The sequence below is a fragment of the Lepidochelys kempii genome, chromosome 5, assembly GCF_965140285.1.
Source record: "Lepidochelys kempii isolate rLepKem1 chromosome 5, rLepKem1.hap1, whole genome shotgun sequence".
NCBI lineage: Eukaryota > Metazoa > Chordata > Testudines > Cheloniidae > Lepidochelys > Lepidochelys kempii.
Genome location: NC_136384.1, coordinates 128,982,610 through 129,008,206, shown reverse-complemented (window position 1 = coordinate 129,008,206; position 25,597 = coordinate 128,982,610). Strand labels below are relative to the sequence as shown.

The following is a 25,597-nucleotide window of genomic DNA, read 5'->3' as shown; positions in this document are numbered from 1 at the left end:
GGGCATGGGATGGGGCCCAGTACTCTGAAGTACTGACTCAGGATATTACTGGATCCCCATTGTTTCAATAGGAGTTTGCTCGAGGTAAAAGTTAAACTGAGTTTGTTACGATTTGGCCCATAGAGGGGGAAGGAAAGCCAGTCAATCGGTGTTGTGGGTTCCGAGTCCTCTCACTTAAGAAAGTTGTGAGCTTTGGGTCAAAGTCTCCCCCGATTCTGTTACAGAGGCCCTGTTAAAACTTGGGCAACTCACTCAACTTCTGCACCTCCATTTCCCCCTTTCTGTAGAATTGAAACAACACAAGCCTATCTCATTAAAAAATGGTGAGGCAAACTAGTAAAGTGCCGTGAGAGCCTGAGATGGCGTGTGTTGTGTGTAAGTGCAAAGTATTTTTATGTACAGACTGAACATATTAAATTGCAGAAATTGCAGGTATGTCTTTCACTGTTTCTAGCTAGAGGATTGAAAGTTCACGTTAGAGGGACTGTCTGCAGTATAGGGAAGTATTCAGAGGCTTCAGCTATTTGGAAGTGTCTGATAAACCATGGGAATTGAAGAGTCTCCTTTACAGGATTAGAGCTTCATGAATCCCATGTCGTCTGGTTTCAGTTCCATCACATGCATGGACAGTATTAAGGGAAAAGGCTCACAAGTATCTAGAGCAATCGGCAAAGCTGATTTGTTTCGCTTTTATATTGCCGTAGCACCTGAAGCCCCATTACGGTAGGGACAGTGAAACAGCTTTGACAGGAAAGCAGCTGAACTTTTTAGTTCTGCATGGTTTCACCACGAAGCCAAGAGAAATTCTGCCATTTTAACCGAATCTCACTTTGACTTTGAAGTTGGGTCATATGTAAAACTCTAACTGACCTGGTGGAATAAATTCAAGTCCTCAGAGGTCTGAACCCAAGAAAAATGTTGGGACAATCCCCTGCAAAGTGAAACTGCACAGGGTTGAATAATTAAAATTCAACTGAAAGCAAATAAAACGCCTCTATAAAAATGTGCATTACAAACCTCTTCTGAAAGCAAGAACTTTCCAAATTCCAAGTGATGTCGCTCTAAAATTGATGAACCATGAAGTTTTGCTAACGGATGTTGAGATCTAATTGTGTAAATAAAAAATTCAAAAGTTAATGCAAGGCTAATGAGTTTTACAATGTGTCTTATTTTAATATTTTGGTTTTTACGGTTTAGATCTAGGTTTAACTAGTGGATAAAGGGTTAACTGAGAACATTTTAACTAACTGGCTTATCAATTGATCAAAAGATTCTTATGGCTTTTTAATGAGCTGTAACACTCGTCACTGCAATACTTGTGAGCCATCTAAACACGTACTCATGTATAATTGGCCCTCATTTATAAACGTGAACAAGTTTATTCTACTTTACAAATTCAAGATATTTTATTGATTTAAAACAACAGCAAAAGCAGTAGTCCTTGCACACTTTCCTAGATTTTATCCCAGTGCAAAGCCTGGGGTCGAATCCCTGACGGTCAAATCTTTGCACAAAGCTAAATCCTGTACAGGAAGTGGGTGTGAGCGAGGCCCACCACTTCATGAGCGCACTAGGGTGATAAACCCAGCAAGCACCATGCGGGTGCATTACTCGTCCAGCCACTGCAATAGTGAGGTTGTGTGATGCTCTTGGCTGTGTGCTTTCCCTTAGACTATACCCATGAGCAGAATGTCTGATGTAATAGCAAAGAGTAACTATCCATGGTACACTGATCCAACTTGCTGCTTAGAAACCCAGCGGGTTCGTTCTGACCAGGTCACTCCTGGCTCCCACTTTGAAGCACAAGCTTTCGGGGGTCATGCGTAGCATTTGGCCTCCACCTCTAACGGAATGTCCCATCTTAAAAAACGAACTGCTGTTTTGGCCAAACACCAGTTGCCCGCGCTATAGAAATTCTGCTTCCGTAGCACTGAGATAGAGTGAGTCTACCGTCCTAATAGGAAAACAAAGAGCAGGAGTGGCCTGCCGAAGCGAGGGAGTTGTTCCAAGGGTTAGACAGTAGGAAGAGGCTAGATGTGGTGTGAATTCAGTTCGATCCCACTCCACGACTATATGCACACAATGAATGGAAACTTTAGAAAAGCAATAGAAAAGTGCCTACTTCATTTGATAAAGGTTGTTGGTGCCCCTGTGATCAATATCATGACACAAAGCTGCAGTTACCATAGCAAGGGCTTCAAGGTCTGTGTAGTAACGCTTCAGTTTGCCAGTCTACGGGGAGAGAATCACAAGCTTTCATTAGTCTTTCTGATAGACACTAAGTCAGAGTGAGTCTGCTAGGTGAGTAGGAGTCTATTACGCTAAACACAAATAAGGAACTAAGCGTGGAATTTGTGAAGCTAGATACAAGACACACTCCAGTGTAAGCCCTTGGGGGTTGAGAGAACATGGCCCATTTAAATATTTTTAGTCTTGGGGGGGCCCTGGACAAAAAGTGAAGGAAAAAGAGCCTGCCTGAATCCTGGGAAGGAGAGGGCGGCCAAAAGTGGACACCCCAGGACAGGAACCAGGAGGAACACTATGCGGGGAGGAATCGCCCGAGAAGGACAGGCCTTCTCTGTCACTTCTCCTCAGAGACGCATGGGTCTGTGAGTCCTGGGGCTTGTAACTCTGCTTGGGAATAAGGATGGAGGCGGCTAGTTAGTTAAGTGGGGAGCTTGTTGCTCGGTGTAGCTTTGCAGGGAGCGGCAGAAGAAGGCCCCGGAGGGGGTTGTTGGGGAAAGTATACTGGCGCTTAAGAGGACCAGAAGCACCCAAGACTTTTCTTTGCTCAGGAGGTCTGATCGCTGCGTGGAGACATATTGCTGGTGTCTCCCCTTTCAGACTGTGCTACCATTAGTTTGGATGTAACCCCGTTCTACTGCTCCCCCTTGTTGTTTTTCTCCTCTCATCCCTCTGTAAGCTAATATCTCCCTTAATTATCTGCATTGTACTTTTCCTGTTTGGTGTGTGTGTTCACTTTGCGGATTAGGACCAGGTGCTCCTGGGGTGGAGGGACTATTTCCCGCTGCATTCCTGCTCGCGCCGTCTCTTGGACAGAGTTGCCTGCAGGGCAGACTCCATCTTGGCCACGAGGGCGTTAAACTTACACTAGAATAAGCACAAGAATTGCAGAAAGGAAAGGGGGAAAACATTTCAAGATCAGCATATGTTTTATCTTAGTTACATATAGGAGTTATCTTTATGTGTCGGTGTTACTTATCACCGTAGAATCTGAATGACATGTTGAGCTAAGCTAATATATCCACACCCATCCCCTCTCGAGATGGACTCAGAGGAGAAGCACCTCCCTTGGGTGGGCTGAAACTGTCTAAGCACAGCTCTTTGTTGAACCTGGCGTGGAGTCCCGTAGCCCCAGGGGAATTCACGGAGGCACCATGTCGAATTCCTTTTGCAGCTCCCTAGCACTTCAGAAAGTGAGCCGGTCCTGCTACATAATAAAAGCATTCAGTGTGGCTAGTCTTGTTTTCTCCTCCATTTAAGACCACTCAAGTTGGACTGTTGTTGTTAATAAACTTCCTTGAAGGGAAAGGTTCTGCGAGAACAGCTGTTCTTGGGTGTATGAGGCTCTGCTGTTAGATCTAAAGGACTATGTTCATCACCTAAAAATAATATCAGGGTCATAAATTCATGTGGACCAGACACTAGACGAGGTCCGAAATCCACTTGCCTTGTGTGAATAGTTCCCCGGATTAATTTTTGTATAGTTTATGAACAAGACTTTTTCCCGAAAGGATATTCGCAGATACTTGTAAGAAAACTCATTAGATTCCTACTGACAACTTATGAATCGCTGTAAATAGAACTATGCTGCGGAGTTAAAAGGGAAAACATAGTAGTTGTACATAAGATATACCATTAAAAGCGTGAACATAGTCTGTGCTACATTGAAGCCATGCCGCCAGTTGTGGTACGTAATCTTTCTGTAACCCTTGCTGACAGAATACATGAATCTTACAAGCACCTGTACAAATAGAAGAACAGTGAACAGAATTCAGAGTAGTAGCCGTCATAGTCTGTATCAGCAAAAACAGAGAGGAATCCCTATGGCACCTTAGAGACTAATATTTATTTGAGTGTAACCTTTCGTGGGCTAAAACGCACTTTATCAGATCCATGGAGTGGAAGATACAGGAGCAGGTATAATGAGAGTGTCCCAGTGTCCCATTTCAAACAATTGACAAGAAGCTTTGAGTAAACTAGGGGGAAATCGTCCTTCATGATCGGTACCCTTCTTTGTAGATCCTTGATGATGCCCTGGAAAGGTTCTAGTCTGGGCCTGTAGCTGATGGCTAGTGGCATTCTGTTACTTTTTCTGTTGGGGATGTCTTATGGGTACCGTCTGACTCTGTCAATATGTTTGTTCACTGTTTCTTAATGCCACCCCTGAGATCCATTTTCTGTTATATTTTGTCCTACCATTTCAATATTGTGATTAATAACCTAGAACCTTCTTTTGAAAGATGTGTATGGTTACATAGCAAGCTTGGAGTTACGGCTGACAAAAGCAATTGCGTGACATAGTGATTGTACTGTGATACACTTAGCAATAAATTTTTAAAATTTTATTTTCTCTCTATAGACCCAATATTTTATAGCACCTTGGTTAAAAAAATGAAAGAATCCATTTATGATCGTTAGTAACGCTCTTTCCTGTGGAATTCCCACCTTACAGTAATGTTAAGAATTAGCTTTTTCAGACAAAGGACTAGATGCTTCAGAAGGCTCTGGTAGTAGAGTAGCAAAGTAATATGTTAATTACAGACATGAGCCCTGTTTAGAATCAGTCTTTTCCCCTCTCGCTCTTTTCCCGGCTCTGTCACAAAGGTATGCGAGGTGAATGGTGCATGTGAGTAAGAAAAAGGGAGTGATTTTTTTTCTAGCTCAGAGCAAGTTAGTCCTGAAAACTTAGCAAATAGAGCTGTCGTTCTTGGCCCAAGTAGGAAGCCTACTTTTTACTATCAAGTTGTAATGTTAATAATAAAGAGCAGATTAGTGATCCCTTCTTGTCTGATATCCTGTCTGACAGTGACTGGTAGCAGATGCTTCCAAGAAGAAGTTTCTTCCCAACCTTATTTAGAGCTTGGCGAATACCCAGAATAAACATGTACATTGCTTCTAAACTCCAGCGGTGCTAATGGATGTTAACAAAGCAAACCTGCAAGTTTGTCTGAGCCTCATTAAGCACTAATCTCGGCAAGGTTATCAGTACCACCTCTGTTCTATCAAGCCTCCACAGTTCTGACTGAAGTGAATGAGTGGGGAGAGTTGACGTGTTCTCAGACTTGTGTGCAGAGACTCTGTAAACCGTTGAGCCTACCATTCTGGTTTTCGAAAAATCTCTGGGATTTAGCTGTTTGTTTTATTAAGGTAGAACGAAAACTATTAGTGATGACAACAAAACTCATTTGGCACTCAGAGTCTCCATTGCCTGACACATTGTGTAATCACTCCTCTCTGGGGCACCTGGCACTGGCCACTGTCACACGACGGGATCCTGGGCTCGATGGACATTAGATCTGATCCAGTATGTTTCGTCTTATATTCACTTAACCTGAGTAAAATTGTACCAAATCAGAATCCTCCATTCTCTTAAAATAGTGGTTGCTGTTTGTCCAGGTGTAAATGACTACCGAAGTAAATAACTACCGAAAAAGGACAGTGGAGAATCTGCGGCGTTACTCTGAGTTTGCAGACCTACCAAAGCCAGTTACAACTAGAGAGCAATAAACGTCACTTGCCAGGCTGTAATAGCATTTTGATGACACTACTGCTTCCAGTATTGACGCAGAGGAAGGTAATGCAAAAGATGCTCTTGGCTTTCAACTTCTTCCTTATAGCCAATTTACCCTTCCAATAGGCACCTTACCATCCCAATGGAACTTAACTAGTTTGGGAGTCCCCAGGCATCATTCAGTAACATCTCACCAGAAGTCGACACCTACCTCTTGTGGAATCTGGAACTTTTTCACCACCCCAAGCTCGTAGTACATTTGAATTCCACACTTCACAAGCTCTAGTTCTGTACAATTGAAATCGGAGAAGTGGAACTCATAGATCTCAGACTGAAGGGGGTCTGGCAGTTCTTCTTTCTGAAAAAGAAACAGATTGACTTGTTTCCGTGCTGGGTGTGCCATTCCGCAAAAATAAATAAATAAATAAATTAAAAACCACCTAGGTCTTCTCCAAAAGGGCACCAAATTATTGCTTCTGCATTCTCTCAGATTACTCAACTATCAGTATTGCAGTGTACCTTTTAGGTAACAATAAAGGCAAAACTGTTTCTTTCAATAACAGTCCATTTGGTTTTCTCTGCAGGGATTTAGCAGAAGAGATCTTCCTCTCCAAGTGGATTTCATATGGCAGAGTCAAAAGTAAAAAGAAAAGGAGTACTTGTGGCACCTTAGAGACTAACCAATTTATTTGAGCATGCGCTTTCAACAAGCTGGGTTATTTCCAGCACAAATCCAGGTTTTCTCACCCTCTGCCCCCCGCCCCCCACAAATTAACTCTGCTGCTGGTAATAGCCCATCCAAAGTGACCACTCGCTGTAAAATATGTATGAAAATCAAGGTGGGCCATTTCCAGCGCAAATCCAGGTTTTCTCACCCCCGCCCCACACAAACTCACTCTTGTACTGGCAATAGTATGTGGTTTTTTGGAAGGGGGTGGGGGGTGAGAAAGCCTGGATTTGTGCTGGAAATGGCCCAACGTGATGATCACTTTAGATAAGCTATTACCAGCAGGACAGTGGGGTGGGAGGAGGTATTGTTTCATATTCTCTGTGTATATATAAAGTCTGCTGCAGTTTCCACAGTATGCATCCGATGAAGTGAGCTGTGTAGCTCAGGAAAGTTCATGCTCAAATAAATTGGTTAGTCTCTCAGGTGCCACAAGTACTCCTTTTCTTTTTGGGAATACAGACTAACACGGCTGTTACTCTGTAACCTATCCTAGGCTAAGCGATATGACTGTGTGTACGTCTGGGAAGGAGGGAGTTGTTTGCTTTCTGTTGGAAGACAAGCAGATACTATGCTGAGGGGGGGGTCTCAATATAATAATTTGGTTAGCTTTCTCCTACATCTGCCAAACGCATTCTTATTTGCCTTTACTGTGAAATCAACGGTGCATGGGAACTCACCAGTAATACCGTTAATTCATCTTCTTCACATTCCATTGGTTCTTTCCCCAGCCTCTCTCTTGTTGGCTACAGAGATCACGCACATGTTAATTTTACTAGCCACACCACAGTCATCTCTAAAGCTGCATGCGTTTTGGGCGGTAGTTAGTCCAACTTTCAAACACACATTATCCTCTGAACATTACTTAGATTTCTTTTCTTAAGGGGCAGTTTTACTTATAAAGTGACTCTGAGTGCCGGGGTGGGTTCCCAAGTGCAGGGCATCACTCTCATCTCAATAGAGAACTGGCTCCATTGTCAAGTGGAAAACCTATGTCCTCCAAACTCACTCTGGGGACTGATGCTCAAGATGGATTCTCTGTCTCAAGCCTCATCACAAGGAGTAGAGGTCCTGTAGGCTCAGCTAAACTCTCAGACTTTGGTTTCGTTGAAATCTGTGGAAACGGCCCTATGGCTAATGGAGTTGTGTAGTGAAGAATTGATTTGTCCCTCAAAACTGCTTATCCCTGATAAGGCCCAAGAAGGAAAGAACCCATTTTAACTCTCTGACCCTATTGTGAGTTTGTAAGGCTAGCATTGAAATATATTCTTAATGCTAAGTATTGACCATTTGCTTTTCCTTAGCTAACGGCTTACAACGCTGCCAGACAATAGTGTAGCATGCTGAGCGACTGATTGGCCACAGGGCTGCTGCCCTCAAACCCCAGAGGTGACGGCATCGCAATGATAAAATGTACCTCTATGTCTGAAGCTTCTTTAAAATTAATTGCACAAGTTCTTCAGCAATGCCATTCTTTCAGATCCGCTTCAAGACACATATCAAGAACCATCTCTCTGTGCAGGCCTTAGGTAATGAAGCTCTGGAGGCTCCCTGGAAATAGCTACATGGATCTGTACCTATTAAAGGTTGTATCACAGCTCTGCCAATGTTAGGGCTGGAGACAATTGAGCGGGGGGGGGGGCATTATGTATGGAAGCTGACTCTGTGGTGAGGTATGCCTTAGAAGTACACGTAGTAAAACACGCTTTGGAACAAAACATGCTAAATAAATTCAAGTTCTTGAAGGCGGAGTTCCTATTTAAGCATGTAATATTTTTTCTCTAATTATAAACTGAAAAGCAGTACCAAGATTTCCTGAATTTCATCCTTATCACACTTCACGTGGTACAACACCATGTCCTGAGCAATGTCCTTGCGATTGTCCAGCTTGTTCATCTTATCGTAAGTATCCGTGTTGAGGACAGACCAGCCCAGGAACTGGGTCAAAGACTTAAAAAAGATAAGAAACAATGGAACAATCCTTAAGCACTTTAAAGTATGTCATTGATTGCCCTTTCTAGGGAAAATATCATCATACTTTAACACATCTTATTACCAAAAGATTTATTACAAAAAGCTTCCTCCCAGAGTTTACTGAAAAAGACAGTACACTCGCTTAGTGTATATGGCCCAAAATCTATAAATAGCTAGTAAGGTGGTTTTAATTTGCGACCGGAAACTGCCATACTACCATTAAATTCATTGGCATTCCAAGTTGCTCTTTGAGGAAGAGGAACCTTTCCACTTGCTGAGTAGTAACAAAGTTTCCTGTTCTTGCAAATTTTGAGTGAGAATGCTTGCTTGAGTGAGTAATGCCTTGGTAGCCTTTGTGACTACTCCTGCGAGTAATAATTACTTGTGAGTAAAGGTTTCAGGATCAAGCTTAAAACTTTAACGATAACAATCATTTTTTCTCTAGGGAGACATAAGAACTGCAAGACGAATCATTCAGCAGAGATACTGGGACACAGACTGACGACATAACAGGTTGTTAAACAAAGTTATGTCTCGACTTTACTGGAAGTAACTTTACTGGACTTTACTGGAAGTATCTGTCTTGAGTTCCTTTTTGTTGTGATTATCTAAAGAGTCAAAGACCTCATCCTTTAAGGGAACAATTGTCCCGCTGGTTGGCTGGAAATACATCAACAGCCCTCAAAGGAAAGCGGTTTCTTTTGGCTTAAAACTCTTTGAAAATGTGCTGTGCTCCAAAAAACTGAGGCAGCTGCATAGGTGCCCTGCAGCTGCCCAAAGAGCCATTTACTGTCAGCATACACAGCTGAGCTGTATGTCCAGGCTGCACAATGTGTCTCACTGTAGAGGGCCAAGGAGTCAGGCTTTGGCAATATTATGGCAATAAATTGATGGTGATATTACAAATGATTTTGCTAGTTCTGCATGCGTGCACAAGATCTAGCTATTCAAAATGCTAGTCACGTGTTGTACAATTCCCTTCAGAATTTGGGCACGTTACCACAAACTCTTCAATTGCCTAAAATCTCTATATGAAGCAATTTCTGAGACCTAGAGCTACTGAGTTACACTCCACAAACAAAGAAAATATATGGGGGGCGGTGCACATATTGGAGACCACATGTACTACTAAGAATTACTGAGTCTTAAGCAGGGTTCCCATTTAACATCTAAGCTACTTTCGGAGCTGGTAACCACTTGTACCTCCATGAGAGTCTCATCCTGTTCATCAAAAGGCTTCCCGTCTTTTCTGTTGTAAAATGTGGCAACACCAACAATTTCTTCTTTTTTGTTTACTATTGGCATAGATAATACATTTTTGATGATCCAGCCTGAGTCATCTACAGGACCTTCCTTGAAGCAAGAGCAAGAAGAAAGACGTTAACTATATAAAATGTATTTTCTAAATGCTCCAGTGCTTTTCTTAAGTGAACTCAGTAATGCCAAAAGTTTCTACGTACAAAAACAGCTGTGCCAAGTTTCACAGTACCTGAAATTTAAACATCTCATCTGCAGCGGCATTCATAATGTTGCAGATCTAGAAGATCATAAAAATATTTCATTTTACAAAAAGGTTGCATAAAGTTCAATTACCGCCTTTCAAAAACAGTCAATTTTAAAGGTAGTTAAAGGGGATAAATTAATTTGACTTTCGGAAATCCACAGTGAAGCCCTTGTAAAATACTTACAAAGCCACTTTCAGCGACATACGTTGGGAGTCCAGTAGCAAGTGCCCAGTGATCTGCTGTTGGATTTCTGAATAAAACAAAAGATGGAGAATATATATATTTCCTGGAGATTTTTGTGGAGCTGGAACATATCTGATTAATCATGCAACACGCACTTAGACATCTAATACTTAGTCAGACAGGTAGTCCTGTTGATTTCAAAGGATCTACTTGTGTGAGTTAAAATTCATAGGCTCAGAGTCTTATGGACAGATGAAGCAAGTGATGAGTTTGAAGATTCAGAGGTTTCAATATTGCATGAGTATTCCAGTCAGTTCCCAGTTTTTCATCTTGTCTGTAACAAAGTGTTACTAGGTAATGATACTGGTTGTGTATTTAGTGGTTTAATACTTCAATATTCAACAAGACAGAAAGAAAGAAAGAAAGAAAGAAAGAAAGAAAGAAAGAAAGAAAGAAAGAAAGAAAGAAAGAAAGAAAGAAAGAAAGAAAGAAAGAAAGAAAGAAAGAAAGATGGGGCAGTGTGGAAAGAAGGGAAATGTAACAGTCCTTTAGTCTTGCAGACTTTGTGGAGGAGCTCACCATCAAAAGTAAACAGATACAAAGCAATAGATGACCCAGATTTAGTCAAGATTTCCAGCCCTAGGTTTTTAAAAAATAGGCTAGGTATCGTACTCGCTGTTGCACACTGGTGCTACTAGTACTGGTGTGCTCTGACTAAGGTGAAATTTTTCACAAGGAAAGGCAGCTATATTGACGAACTGAGAGCGCCTGGCCATGTCATCTATGGGGGACTGCATGGAGGAAAGCAGAGACCAAAGTGGAAGGAGGCACCCAAGGGCTGATAAGGGAGGCAGTATGGTACATGGACAGGCATCGTAAACAGGAATTACTGGGCCTGGACGTAGTGCACAGGAGGAAGAGTTGGCTTTTACGCGAAGCCTAAGAGATGGGGGACAGAGATCCTACCAGAGAGTGAAAAGGGCAGGAGAAAGGACTTTTGAATGGGAGGATGAGAAAACTGGTGATGTAGAGCAGAAGCGGATAGAAATGCACTTGTATCTACAGAAGTGGTGACTTTACTTCTGAGTGGGTGCCTTCACGGTGATAATGGGGCCTGCTTGTTAAATTATATTATGAATTCCGGATAAATAGAGGCAACCAACCTTTTTAACCCTGATATGTGTTTAACCCTACAAGTCCATGTTCCATTGTTACTTCAGCTGTGACCCTGTGATATTCAGATCTTATCAGGCTGTGTTACGGATAGTCAACGGAAATAGCACTAGACATGGTACTAGAGTTGCTTACTCACGGGATAACTTTAATATCTTCTTTTCCATGTAGGATATAATCAACGACTTTGTAAAAGACTATTTCCTACAAAGAAAAAAATCCTGGTTCAAGCTCGTGGTGAGAGTAAACAGGGGAAGGAGATTAGTAGGTCATTCACTTACTCTGCCATCTGGAGTCCGAGGTCCGGAATAAGGTGGAACTTCACCCATTAGAACTGGCCACAAGTCAAAAAATTCCTGTTTTAAAAAACACCCCGAAAGTTTTAGTTTTAATAAATATAAATAAGTGTATCTGTGTTAGGATATAGGAAAAGGTGGGGTTCTACTACCGCTATTATAATTTGCCTCTGCGATGCTCTCTAAATTAAACCATAATTTACTTTAAAAACATTTATGTTGCCAATTCAAGCACTCAAACTTTAGGAAAATGCCAGAGATAGGGTAATTTGCGAGTCTTTAAATCTGGCCCCTTTGTACATGTGCATAAGACAGCATTTGATTAAACGGGCTCATTTCCACAGGACCTCGTTTCAATCAGTGCACAGGATGAACAATTACTCAAACATATTGTTTTCTTCTTGTTGTTCAGTGTATGTTGCCAGGCCTCATGTGCTGAACACTAGTCAAACCCTGTTCTGAAGGCAGAATTATTAATTTCCTGCCAAGGTTTTCTGTGCTTTTCCTCAAGATAGTAGCTGAAGCTTCACATAGAGCAATGCCTTATTTTCACACTGTATAATCCACACCGTAGAGATGAGGAACTGAGGCACAGAGATTAAAGTAATTTGGGTGCCCAACTGAAGATACCTAAAGTCTGATTTTTTTCAAAGTACTTAGCACCATGGAGCACTTAATGAGTTCACGGCTGAGCTCCCGTTGGCTGCAGTTGCAGACTGTGATCAACACTTCATCAAATCTGACACAAGGGCCTCAAGTCAAACACCCATAAAATGCGAAACACGGAATGAGTGACCACCTGTGAAAAGGCTAATGCAAGTGAGTTGTCCAACATCGCACAGGAATTCTGCAGCTCAGGCAGGAAAAGAATTCTATTTCCTAGATACGTGTTCAGATGAATAGCCATCTTTTGTCTTCCTGCAATCCCCTGCCTTTTCAGTGCGCACCTTCCAAACTCTGCAACCAGACAGGCAGAGAGCAGCTTCCTTCCCCACACAATCCTGTATATTTAATGAGGCAAAGGTATCCTCAGGCATTCAGACCAGGGAACTGAACTGAAGGTGCACGAGCAACCTTCATTCTGGCACTTTCTTTGGAATGCTTGACTTGGTAAACTTGCTGGCATTTCAATCTACTTCGTATAATTGCCTGGGTTTTTAAAAGGCAGAATGAAAAAAACAAACTTCATAAGGTGGCATTACATTAATTTGGAATCACTTCGGAGCCAAGCCTAGACTTATACATCCACCGAACAAATCCCTATCGCATTTGCATTATACTTTCCATTTAGATAATCATGATCCAGAACCGATTTGTATTGTCACTGTGTCACCAAATGCACCCCCGTATTCACACCGCGCCCACTCATAATAATCTTTTCCAAAATATGCCTAGTAAGGTCTTTGAAAATTATCAATGTGCTGGTCAATAATATCGTGGTACATTACATGTAAAGTTATGAATTTCCACCCAAATTACATTGGTGGCGCATGTTCAAATCTAAGTAGTGCCAATTAAGCAGAACTGGTCTAGCAGATCTTAGACAAAGGCTGATGGCTCTAGCTCTCAGCACCTCTGATGGGCCATCAGCTATAAAGTGGCCTCTTGGCAAGAAAAAAAACAGATCTGCAGACAGGACCTTAGCTGGACAGTGCTAAAGAGAGTTTTTTTGGAGAAAATCCAGGACAGGGAGTGAGTTGGGTCACCCTACAAGTGAGAACAAAGGGTGGTGGAGGCCAAAGCTGGCTGGCGTTTCCTGACAGTCTCCTGGGGTCAGAGCGTCAGTACCAGGGCTCTTGCTACACACAGACACTCAGGATGTGACCATCATGATGAGCGGCAACCCAAGTTGGAAACTAAAACAGTAACCCATTGTGAGGCGCCCCAGGTTGCAGGGCAGGAGTAATACTGCCCCGCACTGGTCTGGATTGCACTCTGAAATTTCATAGGCTGCGAAGCCGAAAAATAATGCCAGAAATTGCCAAATTCACCTTTAGGAGAAATCTAAAGCCCCTTCTTGTGTTATCTGGCCCTACATATGAATCACAGAATCATAGAATATAAGGGTTGGAAGGGACCTCAGGAGGTCATCTAGTCCAACCCCCTGCTCAAAGCAGGACCAATCCCCAATTTTTGCCCCAGATCCCAAATGGCCCCCTCAAGGATTGAACTCACAACCCTGCGTTTAGCAGACCAATGCTCAAACCACTGAGCTATCCCTCCCCCCAATCCTCACCTTCTGTTTGGTCCTATCCAGAAGGCCCACTGAATATCTATCACAGTTCAAATATGCTCTCACTGTATAAAAAGCTTTGTGGAACTGCCTCTCGATATCCGTCAGCTCCTCAAATACCTTATTCGCTGACCACAACAGCACCTGAAGAATAGAATCAATTCTGTAGATCGTTCCTCCCGGAAAGCTAACTATACTTGAGACAATACGTGAATAATACTTAGCATTCTAGAAATGCAACAGTACAGTATTTTAAAGTTTTCTAACTACGTGTTTCAGCTTGAATAGCGGGGTGAGACATTTTCATTGACCTTATTGGGAGCAGAGTTCAAAGAACATTCAGCATTTTGTAAAATCCACTTTCGAGCTCTGTAATGCAAAACTGAATAGTCCGAAATTAAGTAAATTATCTACTCTTTTAAAATTCATTAGCAGTGGCAATTGTCTGTTCTGTTAGTAACTTGAAGTAAAATATTGCATCGCAAAAATTATATATTAAACTAGTATTAATGTTGGAAAGGTCCCAATTAAATTAGGAATGCTAGAATTAATGTTGCCTGCACATCCTTAATTTGGCTTGTGCACTAGAAGACAAAATTAGGTTTGTCCAGGCAATGTTAATTCTAGAATTTTCAAACGTTTGAGTTGAAGCCTTCGCAATCTTAAAGTTATTTACAGTAGGAAACTGAATCCCAAAAATAATTCTTCCTCAAAAACCAAAGCCCAAGTTCCATCAGGTGGAACCATACTGATCCCACACTTGGATACGCATACTGAGTCATAACACAACCTTCTACGACATTACTAAGATAACTAGTAACAGTAGTAACCTGTCTTTCTTTCCTCTGTTAACCGCCAAAAAGGGTGGAGGGGAAGGGGAATGACTCACCCACTCCTGAGACGGGGATGACTTTGTCAAAAGTAGCGCAGCTATTTGCTGACAGTAGAGACTAATGACTCCTGACTTCAGTTGCACGTTTTGAAATATACTATTACCAGGATATATTCCTTCCGCCCCTCTGTAGTCTTGCTCCCCTGCTCCTATCAACCCGAACTGCTATAGTTAAAACTCCAATATTAATACGTATTAGTTAATCGTTCACTGTATAAAAGCAAAAAAAATCAGTTTCTTAGTAATTATGTATAATTAACATTTTTGTTTAACGGAATTAAAGAGCAAGTAATGTGAATGCTAAATAATCTTATAAATAAAAATTACTAATAGAGTACCCAAACAGTTTTACCACTCAGAAAAACGAATCCCTAATCCTGCCCTCAGCTGACCTATGTGAGTGCCCATGCCGATCCTAGTGAAACTTGTTGATGGCAGAAGAGAAATACCTGTGAACCTAGACAAGATTTACTGGGATTGGCCTTTTTAATCTTACCTGGCCTCGTCGAGTCTCACAATTGTGAAGATAACTCAAATGATAAATTTTCAGATTTAAGGAGGCAAAATTCAGATACTTCAGGAAAAGCTGAAATGGAAAACAATCATTGTTGTGTTTAATAAGTGACCCTGTTAAATCACTGGTTGAGTTTAACCCTCACCAGTACCTCTACAACGAGGTTAGTCTGTCACTCAAACGCACACCAACCAACCCGTGTCTATGCTTTGCTTTGTGCTTTTGTAAGGAGAGCCTTGTTACAAGTGTGATTGCTCCTGGTACTTTATTGATGTAAGCTGCACCAATGTAAGCCTATTTTACCACACAGACACTGTGGTCTACAGCAGAGGTTGTCAAACTTGTTTCATTTGCAGACTCCAAACAACTTTTGAATAGATTTGTACCCGTTTACACATTCTACTGGTTATCTGCGGATCCCTACTATATAAGCTTTAGACTTAAAAGTTTTATCGTAGCAGCCGTGTTAGTCTGTATCCGCGAAAAGAAAAGGAGTACTTGTGGCACCTTAGAGACTAACAAATATGTTAGAGCGTAAACTTTCGTGACCTACAGATGACTTCATAGGATGAGTTCAGTGGAAAATATAGTGGGGAGATTTTATATACAGAGAGACCATGAAACAATGGGTTTACCATACAGACTGAAACAAGAGTGATCAAGAAAGGTGAGCTATTACCAGCAGGAGAGCGGAGTGGGGTGGGGGGAAACCTTTTTCTCGCACTTGACAAGAACAGTAGGAGGGGAAATAAACAAGGGGAAATAGTTTTAATTGCAACAAAGCCCGTTGCCAACTGTGTCCACATATCTATTCAGGGGACACCATCACAGGGCCTATTCACATCAGCCACACTATCAGAGGCTCATTCACCTGCACATCCACCAATGTGATATGTGCCAGCAATGCCCCTCTGCCATGTACATTGGCGAAACTGGACCGTCTCTAGGTAAAAGAACAAATCAGACATCAAAAAAAGTCGGAGAAGACTTCAATCTCTTTGGTCACTCGATTACAGATCCAAAGGTGGCAATTCTTCAACAAAAAAAAACTTCAAAAACAGACTCCAACGAGAGACTGCTGAATTGGAATTAATTTGTAAACTGGATACAATTAACTTAGGCTTGAATAAAGACTGAGCGTGGATGTTTCATTACACAAAGTAAAACTATTTCCCCTTGTTTATTTCGCCTCCTAGTGTACTTGTAAAGTGCTGACCCACCTTGATTATCACTACAAAAGTTTCCCGCCCCCGCCCCCAGCTCTCCTGCTGGTAATAGCTCACCTTTCCTGCTCACTCTTGTTGAGGCCTGTATGGTAACTCCCATTGTTTCATGGTCTCTGTTAGGCGGAGTAGTGACTGAAGAGAAGTCAATTGTAAATGTTGCATATGCTTGGCACAGCACTTACCAAAGTGTGAGAAGCGCGCTAAACTGGGGCTTCTGACGGGTCGATAACACTTTTAGCTTTAGACCTGTAGGTGAGGTATTTATATAGCTTTTTAAATCAGAAACACAGAATGCCTTTTCTGAGATCTGAAATTTTATTTTCACTGTCATATTTCATAGCCCCTCCTAAACATAAACTGTTGAAAAGAACCACTGGTCTACAGTAAGGGAATTGGCAGGAGTGTAGGTATGCTCTTGCGAACAAACAGTCTAGCTGATCCTATATATCATAGAAATAGACGTTCTCTGGCTCTTTTGGACACTTACACTTTCATCAGAGCTGGTGAAGAACGTGCCATGTATCTTATTAATGGCCATGATCACAGCAACGAGATCTTTGCCATTCGTAATGGGAGTTGCAAGTATGTTCCTTGTAGTGTATTCGGTGAGTTCATCAACAAATCTGCTGAACTGAGTGCACTGTTTAAAAGAGGGAAAAAGAAAAACAAAATACAATCCAAAATGTAAGTAGTCTTTTAGCCAGAGCTCCAGTCCCTGAGATCTGCCTGATCTAAGTTCAGGAGGGCATCAAGCCGATCTCTAGTATCAAAAAGCGTGTAAAATACTTATCTAAACAATCTTTTTGAGTCCTCACTTCCTTTCTTATGCTACCAAGTAGCTATGGTATATGTACCTGTGCTTCTACTTCCTTTGGCTTACCGGTGTCTCTCTCCCACCCTGATAGATGCCATGCACTATAGCTGGACAGAAAGCAGGAGCCTTGAAGCCCAGATTGTTTCAATAAGTTGCAGTCTGCATTGTAAGCAGCAGTGATCTACACAAACATTGCTCTTCACCCTCCATAAGCAGGATCTACCATGAGGGCAGACACTGGGTACGAAGAGTGAAAATAGTCAAAGTGACAGGTTTCAGAGTGGTAGCCATGTTAGTCTGTAACGGCAAAAACAATGAGGAGTCCTTGTGGCATATTAGAAACTAAAATATGATTAAGTGGCTTTTAGCTAAGAAAGGTTATGCCAAAATAAATTTGTTAGTCCCTTAGGTGCCACAAGGACTCCTCGTTGTTTTTATTATTTCAGGTTAAACTTACCAGATATGGAGCTTTCCCAGAGAGCACCCTGCTCTGAAATGCAGAATAGAGAGTAATGGCAAATATAACTGTTAAAATATTACTTTCCTCTCATTTGCTCTTAGCGCAATGAATGATTATAAAACCAAGCCAGCACTTAACATGCTACTCTGTAAGACAGGTCTTACTCTGTAAGTAAGTTTGCTTAGGCATTTGGATACCAAGTGATGAGCTTTTGGCTGAATGAACAGACAGATGGCTGAATAGTTATGAAAGAAGTATATATGAACTAATCCTAGCTATCATATTTGGGTCACATGGATTTTAGATTATAACACAGATTATACACAGGATTCAGTTTAGATTCACTTTCTTCAACCAGGGTATATAATGCTCACTTATAAATAAGACTATAAAAATAAGAATAGTGAGATGTGTGGGCAAAGTTTATATCTCACGGATTCTGATGAGAATTCACTTATCACTGCTAAAGATTGCGCTAATCATTGGCTCACAAAACTACCTCTGAAAAGCAGTTGGCCTGCACTGGATGCTAGAAACCTGAGATAGAAAACAATTCCTTGGTGGTAAAATATTCCTGGACTCATTCTAAGGGCTTGAACTTTCTGTTCAGTGCCTCAGGGTGCACTCAGCGCAGTGTTAGATTGTAGCAAGTGTTTCAGTCTCTCCGCTAAAATGACTTTTTTTTAAACTAGATGAATTTTCCATTTTGAGCCAGTATATTACGTGATACAAGGCATTGTTCTCAGACCGCGCGGTCTGACCATTCAATTATTAATTCATAACAGAGATCTATTTCACAGAATAAACTGGAAAGTTGTGGGTTTTTTTAAAGTAATCATAACAACCATAACTTCCGTTTTCAGCCATATGGTTGGTATAGTAAATGAGACTTCTACACCTTTGATTTCTCTTACCCCTGTTCATCATTTCCTTAACTCTACAAACCCTGATAGTTTTTATGAATCTTCCATTAAAGAAACAAACCAATGGAAAACCAACCTCATTGACATCCTTTATGTTTATAGTTCTCTTCGTTTGAGCAACATGCCCCACGATGCCCATGTCCAAAGGATAAACAATTTCACAATCTGGAGACACCAAGCATTCCTCCAGCATGCTGTCTTTCTCAATATTGAAAAGCCTGGTAGCCAGCTCTGGTGTGCCGTTCCTTTGCCTGAACATAAAAAGGCTGCAGCGGTCTGCGTGGATGAGAGAGCTGATTCTTCTTAGAGTCTTGAAAACAACCTTCTCCATGTTAATGCTTTCCTGCATGTCTTGAATCAACTCAAAAAGTATCTCGCTCTCCTCTGATGTCTGAATGCTACTCAGTGGCTCTGGTCTCAGTTTCTTATCGAAATATTGCTTGGCAAAAGTAGGGTTACCATCGAGAAACTTCTCCACATCATCTTCCTTCAGACTCATGGTGAACCTCTTAGATTCCCAGATCTTGGGATATGTTATCCCAGGAATACGATCTTTCTGAGAAGTGTTCCTCCTTCCGGTGTGCTTCCCAAACAAGACGCTCTAATGCTCTACGACGCTGCCCCTGGAATGGTCAGGGGTTGACAATACTTTTTAAGAGTGAATGTCATTAGAATAGTGTTGAAGATGAATCCGTGGGAGGACAGGTCTTAAGCAAACAGATTAAATGACCCATACTAAAGCCACAAGAAAAAATTTCCCCTTTACCTTACATGCAAGCTGGGTTTTTTTAGAATATTTAAGAACACCCTCACTTTTTCTTAGATGATACAGATGTATTAATTTTACTGAAATGGTTATATTGGTTTTTCTCTTTCCGGTAGACCTCGCTAACAATGAAATAAGCGCTTTAGAGTCTAATTAAATATACACTGCTCAGGTCTAATCCCTAGCTAACAAGATGCTCATCTTATTATTCTTATGCTTGTAGAAGATCTCAGAGAAATAGACTTCAGTGAACGTTAAATCTGTCAGTGAATCTGTTTAGGTTGAATAGAAAAGGCTTGGCATAAGATGTTTATAACAGCCCCACATGTTTACTGCCACTCTACTAAGGCTATAGATTAGTGATCCTAAAAACAAATGGCGGTTTGATTCTTATCAGATAAGAGCCTAAATGCCCTGGCAAATTGGATCCCAACTACATCAGCCATTTTTCACTGAAAGTGAGTGGCAAATAGAGCCAATTCTCTTTGTAGGAAACAGATTGTCCTACTGCTGGCTGAAATAGAAATGATTCCATGAAGAGCCTTTCTTGCTGTGCTCAGGCACTTACATATCTAGTCCTGGCCACAAACAACTTACAGTCTCAAACGTTCACAAACAGTCCAGTCCACATTGGGCTTGTGGTCTGTAGCAAAGCAGTTTGTCCAACATTCCCAATCCATGACAAATCAGTACTGGGTCCAGGTAAAATAAGCATCTTTGCAGATATTCCATGGGGGGCTGTGACCCAACTTTCTGGCCACCACAATTGTATATTTGTAGCTGCTTGCGTGTGTGTGGGGGGGAATCACAAGCACCTTTAGGTCATGATACTTAGCGCAGTGGGACTCCAGTAAAAGTTTGAGGGTTCTGAGCATCAGTGAAAAAGATGACTTTAAGAGACACCAAAACTTTCCACCTCTTCATTGAAGTTTATGAAGATTGCTACCCACATCTCAGATACGGAAAGAGGGACAACTACATGGCTGAGGTCAAGGCAAAAAAAAAAAAAAAAACGCAGCGCAAGAAAAAAGGTCTTTATAGGGTATCAAGGACGCACATCTAATCTTCCTTTACAGCTACGCTTCAAAAGCTAAGCTATTTAGTGAGCCCCTGAAATGCATTAATAGAACTGGTATTTCAACATGCTCTCTGCTTGTGTGACTCATTAAACAGTCAAACCTCTTGTTCAAAACTGTTCTCTGCTTGAAAGGCACTGAGACTGAGCCAGTCCCGAACTTATCCGCTTCTGCCTTCTGTGGCAGCTTGATGTGGAGTTCATTAACACGTATCAAGATAAGATGTCTGGTCCAGGGCATTTAGCTGATGCAGGTGCGTGTGGAATTCCTTTGCCTCTGGCGCTCTGTGTCTCCGACATAGTTTTAGTTCTTTGAATCCAACGTCAGCACCTGTGTGTGCACTGTTGCTTATCCATAACTGCACGCGCTGCTAAAAATACGATTTTCTAAAGCACGTTGAGGACAAGGAGCTATATACGTCATGCTGGAATAGCTCAGAGGAAGCAATTGAAATAGACCATGTACTAATACCATAATATAGTCCAGACATTCCTAACTTTGAGAACATGTTCATAGTAATTCAAATGCCTCTGGATTGATTCTTGTAAGATGACTAATTCCTAAAGTTCTATGAACAGAAAAGCAACTAACCACAAAAATACATAAATAAGGCCTCAAGAACGTAGAACATATATGGTTTGCCTTCAGATGTTGTCTGTGAGTGTTCTCTGTCAGCTGGTCCCACCTCTGCACAGATAATTAGCACAACAGACCTCGATTGAACGACCCAATGAGACCACAACAGCCGTCAGTAGCAAAACTGCCCAGCCAGGTTTATTGCTGAGGCAGCACGGTCCTAGCGCCCTGGATCAATGTCAAAATTAAAGTAGCACATGTACGCCCGTGACAAAGGATGCAGCTCAGTCAGTCCAGTTCCCCCCCCTCCCCCAGGTCAGAGCTAGTCCCTCTGAGACTCCATTTTATATATCGATACATGCTGGTTCGATCAAAACATCTCTATCTATCTCTCTGTCCTCCTGACCTTATCCTGAAGAGAAGCCACTGTTTCTCTGTTATCTCTGAGGAATGTTGACATCTTGATACCATCTTGATATCAATGTGTTCTGGTATCACCTTTCTGGAATGAGTTATGCGAGTGTCCTAGGGCCAGCACTTCTCAGGAATGTGTGTTTTTACAATACCAGCCCTGTTCTTGCCAGGTTCTCTGAGCCTGCACACAATCTGTCTCTTGCAAACTTTGTTTTATACTAACAGGGGCTATAGTAACACAACTTTAGTTCACACCTCAGGCCTCAAACCGGGTCTCTAATACAAGAGTTTATGTCTCAGGCTCTCGTTGCTACATGGCCCATGCATAATACATTTTGAAGGCTCCATTTGGCAAATACAGGGAATTTAATACTCTGATCTGTTATACCCCAGTACGCAGCACTGTTCATCCCAAGACTTAAAATGAGGTTTTTCCTAACGTAATCATTGCCTCCATTTCTGGAGGCCATTTTAAAAAAATACCTGAACGAAAGAACTTTCTGCATGCAGTTAGACCACCTCCTGACTCTGCAGTAAGCCCTGATTTGGGGAGATCTCTCTGGATTAGAGCAGACCAGCAGAGGAGCGACATCCCTTGACTAGCATAGCTCCTGATGATATGTCTGCACTGCTGTAAGACACGTCTGGCTGTTCCACAGCAGCTGACTCAAGCTCGCAGAGCTCAGGCTAAAGGACGGTTTAATTTTGGTGTAGATATTTGGCCTTGGGCGGCAGCCCAAGCACTGGGACCCTCCAACCTCACAGGGTCCTGAGACGAAATATCTACACATTATTAAACAGATCCTAATCTCAAGCTCATGAGCCCGAGTCACCCACCATGGGCCAACCATGACTTTTTAGTTGCAGTGTAGACAGACCTTATATGAACCTGAGGGTGGAATCTGTGGTGGAGGCTGGAAGATCTTGATTAAAGTGATACACTGATTGGTGTTCGTCATTTTCTTATGTAAATATATATATATATTATTCCTATATATAGTATCATATATATGAAGGAATTTTATGTTTCTTTTGATTATTTTTTATTTCCCCAAATAAAGGGAATGGAGGGACCGGGATGGAAACCATCTGCAAAAATGACGGGAGACTTTTATTTCCCAGAACAGAGTCAATAACAAAAAAAGTTGCTTTTTTAACTTTAAATTAAATATATTTTGTCTTTTTAATAAATCTGTTTAAAATTGATAAGTCGTTAAGACGTAAACTTACTATAATCTTTTTTTTTTTTTTGCTTCCTTTTCGTTTAAATCATTTTAAGCAGTACATGTTTGCTTCTGGATTGTTAAAGGAAATCAAACCACTGAACTGCTGCATATCATTGGTAAAACAGCATATACTAGAAACATATACTATAGTTGAAGCACTAAACTAGGTATTTGACAACAGTAGCCTCTTCTGCAGGTTCAGAAGGAATATTTTCTTCATTTTAGTTCATTCAACTCGATCAGGTCAATGAGCAGCTCACTCAAAGTTAAGAAACCGCTTGACAGCTAAAAAAAAATCAGGAAATATTGTTGTACTGTTCCGATCTATGAATAGGTATGAGCTATGAGAGGATGAGATCCAACAGTCCCACAATCATGACTTTCAGTCACTAACTACAGATACTGTTTTTAAAGAACAAAATGCGAAGTATATTTTGATAACCTTTTCTTATGTACCCAGAACTTTTAAATTAGTTTTATTTAAGAAACAGAACCCCTGTTTTGAGTATTTGTGTTCATTTCCAAGTTTCCAAACAAATAGAGCTTGAAACAAATAAATATTTAATCTTCTCGCAAATATGTAATGTATCATTCACCAGTTCTAACATAATAATGTAAAAATTAAAACTATGAATATATGTAAATAAAGGTATATAATTGCTTTAATGTCTGTAGATATGCTATATCTGCCAGATTAACAAAATTTACCGTGAAGGCTATATTTTGTTGCAAATCAATATATTAAATTTAGCTCATTAAAACGTAATTTAATTAAAATGTAACTGCGAGGGAACGCAGTAGTACAGATGAAAGGTTATGGGCTGTGGAACCATTTACTTCACTGCTTTAAGTCCAGAGCAGGGCAGATATGCTTGGAAGCGTTTCCTTACTGTTATATAGCAGAGAGGAAAGTGAAGTGGTGGTTGAGGTCCAGGGCCTGGTCACCAGACATCCACTGCATCATGCTAATTAGTAGTCACGGCAGAAAAGCCATAGCTGAATCAGAGAATATCAGGGTTGGAAAGGACCTCTGGAGGTCATCTAGTCCAATCCCCTGCTCAAAGCAGGACCAAACGCCAATTAAATGATGAAAAGAAAGAGTCATTGCACCTCTTGTAAAGGGACATCCTGCCTTACCAATCTATTTGAGTTTTTTGAGCGAGACAACAAGCATGTAGCCAAGGGGGATCCAGTGGATATAGAATCATAGAATATCAGGGTTGGAAGGGACCTCAGGAGGTCATCTAGTCCAACCCCCCCTGCTCAAAGCAGGACCGATCCCCAATTAAATCATCCCACACAGGGCTTTGTCAAGACTAACCTTTAAAAACCTCAAAGGAAGGAGATTCAACCACCTCTCTGGGTAACTCATTGCAGTGCTTCACCACCCTCCAAGTGAAATAGTGTTTCCTAATATCCAACCTAAGCCTCCCCGGCTGCAACTTGAGACCATTACTCCTTGTTCTGTCATCTGCTACCAGTGAGAACTGTCTAGATCCATCCTCTTTGGAACCCCTTTTCAGGTAGTTGAAAGCAGCTATCAAATCCCCCCTCATTCTTCTCTTCTGCAGACTAAACAATCCCAGTTCCCTCGTGGTCTCCTCATAAGCCATGTGTTCCAGTACCCTAATCCTTTTTGTTACCCTCCGCTGGATTCTTGATTCTTAGTACTTTGTCCAGGTCCCTCCCGATGAACTCTCAGGGCGCCATTTGCCCAGTTGTCAGGTGGGATTTTGTTGTTGTTGTTTGTTGCTTCGGCACCTCGCTCCGGCAGCTTTTTTTTCCTTATTCTTTTTTTGCTTCCCCCATCTATCCCGATATTCTGTCCGTTTAATCCGGTCATCCTAGCTTAGCCACCCCCCCCCCCCAATCATTTTTGTTACCCTTTTTGTTGAATGGGTTAGATAGAGACACTGTCTCTGTAGAAGGACACCTTGGTAGGTTACAACTAAGAAACTAAGAAAATACTTCCTCTAATGAAGCCATATCTGGTCTTCCGGCAACCACCATGATTTAGCTTTCAGCACTGTCACTCAGGTCACTACCAAGAACTACATTCATTTATTGGGGACGGAGAAGCATTTCAGGTCACATAATTAAAATTGTAATGTTTTAAACGTCTCCTTCAAAGTGCCAGGGCAGTGAACTAGATGCGCTTCATCTGAAGACCTAAGAAACCAAACGTGAAAAACTAGCTAAGCTAAAGCTGAGGCAAGAAATCCTCTCATCCTAATGTACAATAACCGCCACCATATTTGTCAAGGGCAAGTCACAATGCTTCTATATTTAGAATAAATATATATTCACAATGCTTCTCACATAGCCGTGCGAACAAACCTGATGGCTCGCCGGGGGTGGTGGGGGAGGGGGGGTGGAGGTTGGAGGTGGGGGTTCACTTCCTGGCAGAGGAGACAATTTAGGGACTCCGTACTGTGCCCTCCACTGCTGAGGGACATGTTGCTAAATCTGAGCAAGCAGAACAATCCCAGTAAATCCTAGAGCAGTTTATCTATCACTTGTTCTGATAAAGACATATGTGGGACGGGGGGGTCTACATTTGCCCCGTCTCCCCCGGCCCCACAGGCTCTGGGATCTGGAGTCACGTCCTTCATTCAGCTTCTTTTGCAGATAACGCTTTTGCCAGGTCTCTTTTGTACTGATCCTGTTCAAGATTTAACTGGACAGCACTGGTCGGCGCATTGGTGAATTAGAAACGTTTAACGATCGACACTTTTCTGGATTCCTTTCTTTTTCTGGACCACCTTGATGCGGTTGGAAGACACTATACCAACAGAACACATGTCCTGGCTGCAACCTGTACCCAGTGTAGTGACAGATGTTACTGCAACAGACCAAAAGCTTGT

General features: G+C 41.6%; 1 protein-coding gene across 1 annotated transcript in view; it reads right to left on the bottom strand.

Annotated features, from left to right (window-relative positions):
- Positions 1-19,763, bottom strand: part of PDE6B (phosphodiesterase 6B) — a 35,842-nt gene extending 16,079 nt beyond the window's left edge. The window contains exons 1-15 of the mRNA XM_078852970.1: positions 18,752-19,763; positions 16,966-17,118; positions 15,235-15,324; positions 13,850-13,990; positions 11,599-11,673; positions 11,457-11,521; positions 10,145-10,211; positions 9,946-9,993; positions 9,660-9,809; positions 8,289-8,432; positions 7,163-7,228; positions 5,967-6,113; positions 3,878-3,985; positions 2,123-2,232; positions 1,018-1,105 (exon numbers count right to left, since the gene is read on the bottom strand). Of these exons, the coding sequence (XP_078709096.1) occupies positions 1,018-1,105; positions 2,123-2,232; positions 3,878-3,985; positions 5,967-6,113; positions 7,163-7,228; positions 8,289-8,432; positions 9,660-9,809; positions 9,946-9,993; positions 10,145-10,211; positions 11,457-11,521; positions 11,599-11,673; positions 13,850-13,990; positions 15,235-15,324; positions 16,966-17,118; positions 18,752-19,174 (1,875 nt within the window). The 5' untranslated portion in view covers positions 19,175-19,763. The remainder of the gene's footprint in view (positions 1-1,017; positions 1,106-2,122; positions 2,233-3,877; positions 3,986-5,966; positions 6,114-7,162; positions 7,229-8,288; positions 8,433-9,659; positions 9,810-9,945; positions 9,994-10,144; positions 10,212-11,456; positions 11,522-11,598; positions 11,674-13,849; positions 13,991-15,234; positions 15,325-16,965; positions 17,119-18,751) is intronic.
- Between the last annotated feature and the right edge of the window lie 5,834 nt (positions 19,764-25,597).